At 44.9% G+C, this 10,788-nt stretch overlaps 1 protein-coding gene across 3 annotated transcripts in view; it reads right to left on the bottom strand.

The window, feature by feature from the left end:
• Positions 1–2,913: 2,913 nt before the first annotated feature.
• Positions 2,914–10,788, bottom strand: part of LAT (linker for activation of T cells) — a 44,575-nt gene continuing 36,700 nt past the window's right edge. For all 3 annotated transcript variants that reach the window (XM_075566503.1, XM_075566504.1, XM_075566505.1), the window contains 7 exons: positions 10,752–10,778; positions 9,940–10,009; positions 8,550–8,641; positions 7,121–7,174; positions 5,673–5,729; positions 4,865–4,939; positions 2,914–4,218 (listed from right to left, as the gene is read on the bottom strand). In XM_075566503.1, the coding sequence (XP_075422618.1) occupies positions 4,214–4,218; positions 4,865–4,939; positions 5,673–5,729; positions 7,121–7,174; positions 8,550–8,641; positions 9,940–10,009; positions 10,752–10,778 (380 nt within the window). In that variant the 3' untranslated portion in view covers positions 2,914–4,213. The remainder of the gene's footprint in view (positions 4,219–4,864; positions 4,940–5,672; positions 5,730–7,120; positions 7,175–8,549; positions 8,642–9,939; positions 10,010–10,751; positions 10,779–10,788) is intronic.

Genomic DNA, 10,788 nt, shown 5'->3' with positions numbered 1-10,788 from the left:
ATACAATACTATGTTATTATCCCTAATGGGCGTCCGGGCTCGGATAGAGCAGGCGCGCACGGGCGTCGGAGCGCACGGCTTCTTGCGCGCCTGCGGCAGAGGCGATCCATGGTCTGTGGGATCTGGTGGAGGAGACGCGACGGCAAGGCGTGTCGGAGGCGTGCCCGTGACATCGCGAGAACGGTTCGCCCTCATTGGCTGAGCCGCGCACGTGACCTGGCCGTCGCGCGTCAAAATAAAAAACCTTTGGTTGCGCAAAAAAACCCCAGTCGCGCTCAATCGCGAGCTCTATGGCCGTCCTCGTTGAGGTCCGCCCTTTTGTTTGAGGCGAACGTGACTTGGCGCGGACTCTGGACGCGACCTTACAGTTCACGCTACGCTCTTCGCGGGAGAAAACATGGCTCGATATTATGTTACGGCTCTTTGAAGAAATCTGGTTAGTGTTACCGGGACATGAAGTTCGGTTAACACCACTTTAAGGCAGTAAGTGGATCTTTGTGGATCTGTTTGGGATATTACAGATCAGATGGATTGTACGGCCGGACTTTATTGCGGCTATGACGGCATTAGGAGTCTTGGGAAGAATTACAGAGTGGAACGGTCGTTTTTGGCTAAGGGGCAATTTATGACAATTAGAACTTTTGTTAAAAAAATGTTACAAAGTTCTGTGGTAATTTGCAGCTAAGAACAATTTAGGGCTGAAGTGGAATTAACCAACAAGAATTTGCATCCTGATTTTATAGGAAAGAGGAGAAAAGATTCTCAACGAGCTATCTTCAAAGAGGCGATCCGAGTAGGACTCGGAAAAAACATCTTTATCTTTTAATATATGCGCCCTTTGATTTTTTTTTTATTGAAAACGTATTACCTAAGCTGCCGAGGGATTTGTTCTCCGTGATGGATCGGCAAAGATCCTGCGTCCCAGGGTTCAGTCAGTGTAACTCAGCAGTTACACTGTATTCTTATATTATTATGGTAACATTGTCTATTGTTACAGTTTTCAGCATAAACTGCTGGGAACGTTGGCAACAAATTCTCACAAACAGGAAAGTGTTGGAAAGATCTTGCACCGCTGGGGTGGTGGGCTAAAGCCTGCTACGGAAATCAAAAGATGCTCAATATATTAAAACTCATTAAAATGGCATTAAGAGTTGAATAATAGTTTTTTTTTAAAATGCAGTAAGTATTATCTAATACAGCGGTGCGCAAACTGGGGGGCGCGCCCCCCTGGGGGGGCGCAAGATTGTTTAGGGGGGGCGCAGGAAGCAGCGGCGATTTTGCCAGGAGCAGAGGGAAAAAAGCCGTCTGCAGCTGCAATTTTTCTTTTGGCCATTAGGTGGCGCTGTGCTGCGCTGTGCTACAGTACACAGCAGCATCTCGTTGCTTCCTGCTTCCTGCGTGTGTGACATGGGGAGAGGGGGGTGAGTGAGACTGGCACATGGGGGGGGGGGGGGGTGAGTGAGACTGGGACATGGGGGGGGGGGGTGAGTGAGACTGGGACATGGGGGGGGGGTGAGTGAGACTGGGACATGGGGGGGGGGGGTGAGTGAGACTGGGACATGGGGGGGGGGGTGAGTGAGACTGGGACATGGGGGGGGGGGGTGAGTGAGACTGGGACATGGGGGGGGGGTGAGTGAGACTGGCACATGGGGGGGAGTGAGACTGGCACATGGGGGGGAGTGAGACTGGGACATGGGGGGGGAGTGAGACTGGGACATGGGGGGGGGACTGGGACATGTGGGGGGAGTGAGACTGGGACATGGGGGGGGAGTGAGACTGGGACATGGGGGGGAGTGAGACTGGGACATGGGGGGGTGGGAGAGTGAGACTGGGACATGGGGGAGTGAGTGTGAGACTGGGACATGGGGGAGTGAGTGTGAGACTGGGACATGGGGGAGTGAGTGTGAGACTGAGGCATGGGGAGGGTGTGAGTGACATGAGAGGGGTGAGAGTGTGAGATGGGGAGGGGGGTGAGAGTGAGTGTGACATGGGGAGGGGGGGTGAAAGAGCTACATGGGGATGGGGATGAGAGAGACATTGGTGGGAGGGAGGGAGACACTGGCAGGAGGGAGAGAGACACACAATGGCTGGAGGGAGAGTGTGAGAGAGACACCGGGTGGAGGGAGAAACAATAGCTGGTTGGAGAGTGCAAGAGAGACACTGGGGGGAGGGAGAGGCAATGGCTGGAAGGAGAGTGAGAGACAATGGAGGGAGGGGGACACTAGGGGGAGGGAGAAAGAAAGAGAGACACACAGGGGGAGGGAAAGAGAGTGGGGGGAGACACTGAGGGGAGGGATAGAGAGGGACTGGAGGGGGAGTGAGAAATACAGGGAGTTGGAGAGACTGGAAGAGGAGTGTGAGACTGGAAGAGGGGAGAGAGTGAGAGACAATGGGGGGAGGGAGAGAGTGAGAGACAATGGGGGGAGGGAGAAAGAGACACACACTGGGGGGAGGGAAAGAGAGTGGGGGGGGGAGGGGGAGACACTGAGGGGAGGAATAGAGAGGGACAGGAGGGGGAGTGAGAAATACAGGGAGAGACTGGAAGAGGTTAGAGAGGTCCTGAGGTGTTCTAATGTGGCGGGAAGAGAGAGATTAATAATACAGCAGAAATGGGAACGCTATTAGACAAATATTATAATATTTATTTTTAAGTTATGTAATTTGTGCTATAAATACTTTTTTTTGTAGACGCGTGGCGGGGGCGTTACAAAGCTGGTTCGCCCTCAATGGCTGAACCAGCTCACGTGCGCTGACGTCATGTGATTTTGATTACATCAGGCAGGGGGGGCCCGAGAAATTTCATGGATGAAAAGGGGGGCTCGGCATAAAAAGTTTGCTCACCTCTGATCTAATACTACAAAACACACGTAGAATATTGTATGGATTGCCTCTTTAAAATAAAACATGATTCAGTTGGACTTTGGTGCCTTTTATTGCAGATTTTTACGATTCAAAATTTAAATCCAAACCATTAACAGGAATTGTATCAAACATAATGTAAAATACTCAAAGAAAATAACAGATCTCTTAACGCATTCACTACTTTTCACAAATGTATATTCAACAAATAAACTATAGGATGCTGATTTCCAAATGGTAAATACAGTTGATCCCTAAAGGAGTGTCCATAGCTATCAGCAAAGGATTCTGGGAAAATCTCAGGATTCTGTCAGTCAAAATGTAGCTAAAGAAAAAAAAAACTAAATATCTACATAAACAAATAAATAAATAACAAACAAATATGTTTCTCAGGAAAGTAGAAAGATGCCACGGTAATAGGTTATATCTAGTAAGGATTATCTCAGGCTTCACGATGCTGCGTGAAATATATCATTATTTGATTCGAAATCATATTGTTCCCACGCTGGTCTTTGTCCATTTATCTTCGCAACCCATCATCACCTTTGTGGCCGGACTGTGAAATCATCGGTTAGCGTTCGGCTTTTCAAACCAGTTAGCCAAAAGCAAGAACAGGAGTGTGAGCCGTCGATGACGTATTTCAGATGGAAACTCGAAAAACACATTCCATCCAGGAGTACCAAAACATTTATAAAAATCGTTAAACCCAATATGCACCAGTTTGTAAATTATAAAGAGAAAGCTATCTCAGGCTTGTTTGGTTATACATGTCTTGATCTCTCATCTAACCTTTTCCCACCTTAGTAAAGACCTGTCCAAGTGTAAGTGGAGGGCCAGAGATGGAGGAGTAGATAGTGATTTTTCTTTCAAGTAAGGCCACCAGCAAAGATTGAAGAAATGGGTCCGTGTGCGTCGGACACACATGGAGATGTCGGCATATCTGCCTTTTTGTAGTAATCCGAGGAAGAGCCCTGGAAAAGGTGACCTTGGTCGATAAGTGGAAGGTCCCATTGACTTTCCTGCACCCTAAATTCAGGTTTTGTCACTTTTGTTGCACGTTCAGTACATTTCACCAGCTTCAAGTGTCACCAAAGAAGGTTTGAGAAGATCAAAGCAAAAAAAGAAGCAGCCGGTCATCGATATACATCGGGAGCCCATGGTGGAACAGACGATTTTCCGACACACGGAATGTTTTAAGTATCTGGAAGTCCCAAGAGAAAATGTTTTTAGAAATACCAAGGATGTCCCAAATTCACATGTTCGGGTGTTGACCTGGAAACATCGCTCTACTCCAAATATTATGCCGATGTTCCTTAAATAAGGGTCCTTTCTCTCACAACGCGGCACTGGCGTCTTAACCTGCAATATAATCAGTGCAAATCTGGTCAGAGCAGAGTAAGCAATACATTGCAATACCTGGCGCTATACTGCGTACTGCACTAAACATGACACACACCGCCTCGATCGAACACAACTTTGTATGTTGAACATCTGTATGTTGTTTTAGATTATTAAACAATATCCTTTTACTCCGGACGTCTCCTCGCATTGAAAGTGCGGTCTGCAGAATACCAAACGGAAAGCTCCATGTAAGTCAATGCGCTGGATCAGCGATCTCATACTTTGTAGAATAAGACTGCGCTGATAGTGCCAGCGACATCACGGCATAACAAATGCATTGCCGCCGTTGCGTGCGCTTATAGTAAGTGTGACGGTCGGAGTTAACTGCAATTAACCTGTACATATATACAGTATGAATATATATATATATATATATATATATATATATATATATATATATATATATATATATACATATACACGCACACATATATACATACATACATATACACACATATATATATATATACACAGTAGATGGATACATATATACAACTATTATGACTAATTATAGCAGTGCGCGCTGCCAGTTCCCCACACAATACGTTAGGGCTCATTCTGCATATAATGCTCATTGTGTATTTGTTACACATCACACACTTACCCTGACAGTTCTTCACGACATTTTCATAATCGGGCGAGTCGTCCTCACTTTCTTGGCCGCTGCGATTGTCTAAATCTGTATTTAAAAAAAAAAACAATCCTGTTATTGACTTAACTCCATCACCCCATGTACGCGGCTTAAAACAAAGGATTCCTCATATAAAAACCTGACGCGTTTCCTCTTTCATTACATAACCCGTGTCCGTTCCGCCAGCATGTCTCGATTGCAGAAAAACATTGATACAAAGTCATTTTTGTGGGGCCTCTTAAATATGGCTGCCGTGTGTGGTTGAAGAAATGCGTTACACCTGAAGACGCTCGTGCTGTTAGCAGCACACAGAACCCATGAAGGACAATTATGCTATTACTTCTATTTTACTACACAGCTGCTGGAATATAAAACATATACTGTATTTGCACTACATGTAAGAAAGGTTATATATGGATATAAGAAAACGACACAGGTTTCCGATGTAGCTATATATATATATATATATATATATATAATATATATGTATATACTAAATGTGGTGTTACACACAGACCCCGTAGAAGCCCTATGTCAGGGTCTGTATGTAACACCAAGCTCACTCACTAACGTAACTGTAAGCCCCCGCACTAACCTTAACCACTTTAGTGTGTATGTGATGGTATAATAACGCCTCATTTGCATGTAATTTGCATGTAATTATTACTAACGGCCGTTACGGAGCCTGGTGGATCTGGGCCACAGTGAGGGGGGTGTCTGTTGGCCAAAGAGCTGACTATCTATTATATAATAATGCTTTGATATATTACACAAAACTCACCCGTCTGGATCCCAATGTCATTTAGACTCGGGACATTAACGTATTCCAAACTCTCATCTGCGGAGAGAGAGGGGGGAGCTGTCACATACTGTGCCAACACCCCAAGAACTTACACTCTAAATGATAATATGTATACGCAACCATTTATGGTATCGTAGCATTTGAAATCCCAAATTATACTAATTATATTAACAATATAAAATAAAATTGTATATATTATAATTAGATGTTAAATGCCATTATTAGTCCCCACCCCCAATACAAATACTATTTAAATTTTGGTCTCTAAGGGCTGAATTGCCTAAACAGTGCAGCGCTGGTAAGGCACTTTATGGAGCAATTCAATAAATGGGCTGTGCCTATCGACTTAGCAGCACTTAGTAGAGATGTGTCAGCGTGTCACGTTTTGGGTCGCAAACGGTTCGCTTAAAGTTTTGTAAAAAATGACATTTTCCCAGCGTGTTTCCCAGCGCTTTCCCTAGCGCGTTTCCCAGCATTTTCCCAGCGCGTTTTCCCAGCATTTTCCTAGCGCGTTTTCCAGCATTTTCCCAACGGGTTTCCCAGCATTTTCCCAGCTCGTTTCCCAGCATTTTCCCAGCTCGTTTCCCAGCATTTTCCCAGCGCGTTCCCCAGCATTTTCCCAGCATTTTTCCAGCGCGTTCCCCAGCATTTTCCCAGCATTTTCCCAGCTCGTTTCCCAGCATTTTCCCAGCGCGTTTCCCAGCATTTTCCCAGCGCGTTTCCCAGCATTTTCACAGCTCGTTTCCCAGCATTTTCCCAGCACGTTTCCCGGCAATTTTCCCAGCGTGTTTCCCGGCATTTTCCCAATGGGTTTCCCAGCATTTTCCCAGCGCGTTTCCCAGCATTTTCCCAGTCCGTTTCCCAGCATTTTCCCAGCGCGTTTCCCAGCATTTTCCCAGCGCGTTTCCCGGCATTTTCCCAACGGGTTTCCCAGTGTGTTTCCCAGCATTTTCCCAGAGCGTTTCCCAGCATTTTCCCAGCATTTTCCCAGCGCGTTTCCCAGCATTTTCCCAGTGCATTCCCAGCGCGTTTCCCAGCGCATTTCCCAGCATTTTCCCAGCGCTTTTCCCAGCATTTTCCCAGCGCGTTTCCCAGCATTTTTCCAGCGCGTTCCCATCGCGTTTCCCAGCGCTTTTCCCAGCTCGTTTCCCAGCATTTTCCCAGCGCGTTTCTTTTTTTGTTTTAACAAAAAAAAAATCACAATAACTTTGTTATTTTCGCCAACTAGTTTTTGGAACCACGGAGTGATCATGTGACCTTTGCGAGTCTCATTTTTCCGAGCTTGCCGTTTTTTAGTGAAAAACAACCCCAGTTTGTGAAAACAGCAAAGTGTGTGCGCGTGTCAGCGAACGCTTGTGACCTCCAGCACTTTGTCGCAGTGACCGGCGGACTATGGCACTGCAGCCGTTAGTAATGATATTTCGTACTCAGCGAGCTTCTCTGCTGCTCCACGTTTTCATATCCATCGTCAGCAATGGTCGCTACGGAGGAAATCAGCGGAGGTTAGTTCTGTATCCAAACGTGTGATAACATTCCCCATTGTGTCGCCGTGCCATTGAAAAGTAAAACAGTAAAATCATTTAATTAAGACTGCTTCATATCACTCTGCATGTTATTATATCGCTCTGTGTGTTATTATTATATCGCTCTGCGTGTTATTATATCGCTCTGCGTGTTATTATATCGCTCTGCGTGTTATTATACCGCTCTGTGTGTTATTATATATGTCTGTGTGTTATTATATATGTCTGTGTGTTATTATACCGCTCTGTGTGTTATTATATATGTCTGTGTGTTATTATATCACTCTGCGTGTTATTATATTGCTCTGCATGTTATTACATCGCTCTGCGTGTTATTATACCGCTCTGCATGTTATTATATCGCTCTGCGTGTTATTATATCGCTCTGCATGTTATTATATCGCTCTGCGTGTTATTATATCACTCTGCATGTTATTATATCGCTCTGTGTGTTATTATTATATCGCTCTGCATGTTATTATATCGTTCTGCATGTTATTATATTGCTTTGCATGTTATTATATTGCTCTGCATGTTATTATACCGCTCTGTGTGTTATTATACCACTCTGTGTGTTATTATATCGCTCTGTGTGTTATTATATTGCTCTGCATGTTATTATATTGCTCTGCGTGTTATTATACCGCTCTGTGTGTTATTATACCGCTCTGCATGTTATTATATTGCTCTGCATGTTATTATATTGCTCTGCGTGTTATTATACCGCTCTGTGTGTTATTATACCGCTCTGCGTGTTATTATACCGCTCTGCGTGTTATTATATTGCTCTGTGTGTTATTATACCGCTCTGTGTGTTATTATACCGCTCTGTGTGTTATTATATATGTCTGTGTGTTATTATATCTCTCTGCGTGTTATTATATCTCTCTGTGTGTTATTATATCGCTCTGCGTGTTATTATATCTCTCTGCCTGTTATTATATCTCTCTGTGTGTTATTATATCGCTCTGCATGTTATTATATCTCTCTGCCTGTTATTATATCTCTCTGTGTGTTATTATATCTCTCTGCCTGTTATTATATCTCTCTGCAGATTATTATACCGCTCTGCGTGTTATTATATTGCTCTGCGTGTTATTATATCTCTCTGCGTGTTATTATATCTCTCTGTGTGTTATTATATCGCTCTGTGTGTTATTATATTTCTCTGCGTGTTATTATATCTCTCTGTGTGTTATTATATCGCTCTGCGTGTTATTATATCGCTCTGCGTGTTATACTATCACTCTGCGTATTATTACAGTATATGGCTCTGCTTTCCATTGCAGATCCCCACCAGTGAAGGAGACAGTGTGAGTGACAGGACACATACCGGAGGAGACACTGGCACTCGTGCTGTCCAGGTTTGGGGGTACGGTCAGCACACACCCTGTCTTTATGTCAGTGTCATCTGGAAGCACCTCTCTGCAAGGAAAGGGGTTCAAAGCATACATGTAACCACAGCAGCACTTTGCATAGTAATACATGAAATATAATCATCCATTAAATAATGTTTCTAATATATATATATATATATATATATATATATATATATATAATATATATATATATATATATATATATCTCAATGTGAAAGGATTGGGGCACACACTAAGATAGTACAGACTATACCACTGGAGAGGTTGCTGCTATCAGAGTAGCTATAAGGTACAGTACTGTACAATACAAAGAAAGGGATCGGCACATGAAGAACATGCAAACATGTATTTTATTGGGCCAACGTTATGGCGCCCTCCCCCCCCCCCCCCCCGGGGCCTTTATCAATGATTTGACAGACTTGATTAGGTAAGAGTCACGGTGTGTGTAAATTAGCTCCTCCCTCATCTAATAGTCCTAATTGAATACGCTATATTAAGCCAGGGATAGCAAGACATGACATCACCCCTGAACAAGCTGTAACGCGAAATGCGTGAGGGTCATTTTCTGGACGTTCTGGATCGCACGCAAGCATCACAGAAGCAGTATGACCCCAATAGCCCAACACGCGATGCCTTCCCCTCTGATGTCATCACACACCGACGAGGTGCGGGAGACTCGAGATATCGGCATGCAAGCTCCATCCGCCGGGTGGCATTACCATGTGTGTGCGCGTGGGACCGCGGCAACGAGCGTTCGGCCAGCTCCCGGAAAATGCTTCTGTTATACTGAAATCGTGCACGTTTATCTGATTTCTGGCGCAGAAACTGTATTTAGACATATTACGCTACTTCAACTTAGAAAGCTACCTGCTTCAAGCCTTGGGGCCGTGTTCAGAGCAACGAGCGCATGTAGCGGCCTCCTGGTCAGAGCCTGACCGCTATGCTTAGACCTCCCTCTGACCTGGAGTCACACACTGTATTATTACACTGTTCTGGGCTCTCTCCCTTCTTCTGCGCTTATCTAGGTCCCCCTGTGCACATTTCTACATACAGGAGGATTCAATGTGAGGTCCTCAGACTATGGGTAGCAGCAGATAGGGAGCGTTTACTCATTATTTTGCTATATATATTTATATATTATATTTGATTGTTGATTTGTGCGCTTCTGTCTCTTTTATATATATAATTATTTGTGTGTATGTGTGTGTGTGTGTATATATATATATGTGTGTGTGTGTGTGTATACGTGTGTGTGTGTGTGTATATGTATGTGTGTATATATGCGTGTATGTATATGTATGTGTGTGTATATGCGTGTGTGTAGAAATATACTGGATTCCGTACATGTAGCCACAGATGTAGTTTTCATTGGAATAGTTATCATCAATATCATCATCGTCATCTTTGGCTTTCACTGCAAGACAAGACAGACAGAGGGAAATCAGGGGATGTGTCCCACCTTCCTCCCCAGTTGCCCCCCAACCCACGCTTACTCCGTACTGCTAGCAGGCGTGGTGGGGACATTTGTTACAGGTCGGTTTTGTAGTGAAAAGGGAAAAAAGTTATTTTAGGTCCAGAAAAGTGAGAGGGAGGGTCCAGAAAAGTGAGAGGGAGGGTCCAGAAAAGTGAGAGGGAGGGTCCAGAAAAGTGAGAGGGGGGGTCCAGAAAAGTGAGAGGGAGGGTCCAGAAAAGTGAGAGGGAGGGTCCAGAAAAGTAAGAGGGCGGGTCTAGAAAAGTGAGAAAGAGGGTCCAGAAAAGTGAGAGGGAGTGTCCAGAAAAGTGAGAGGGAGGGTCCAGAAAAGTGAGAGGGAGGGTACAGAAAAGTGAGGGAGGGAACAGAAAAGTAAGAGGGAGTGTCCAGAAAAGTGAGAGGGAGGGTCCAGAAAAGTGAGAGGGAGGGTCCAGAAAAGTGAGAGGGAGGGTCCAGAAAAGTGAGAGGGAGGGTCCAGAAAAGTGAGGGAGGGAACAGAAAAGTAAGAGGGAGTGTCCAGAAAAGTGAGAGGGAGGGTCCAGAAAAGTGAGAGGGAGGGTCCAGAAAAGTGAGAGGGAGGGTCCAGAAAAGTGAGAGGGAGGGCCCAGAAAAGTGAGAGGGAGGGCCCAGAAAAGTGAGAGGGAGGGTCCAGAACGCCAATCCAGTGATGGGAGCACTGACTCACACTCATTTTCATAGCTGGGAAGGCTGTCTGGGAAAGG

This window comes from Ascaphus truei, chromosome 11, assembly GCF_040206685.1.
Source record: "Ascaphus truei isolate aAscTru1 chromosome 11, aAscTru1.hap1, whole genome shotgun sequence".
NCBI lineage: Eukaryota > Metazoa > Chordata > Amphibia > Anura > Ascaphidae > Ascaphus > Ascaphus truei.
The sequence above is the reverse complement of the archived record's forward strand: the minus strand, read 5'-3'. Positions and strand labels throughout refer to the sequence as shown.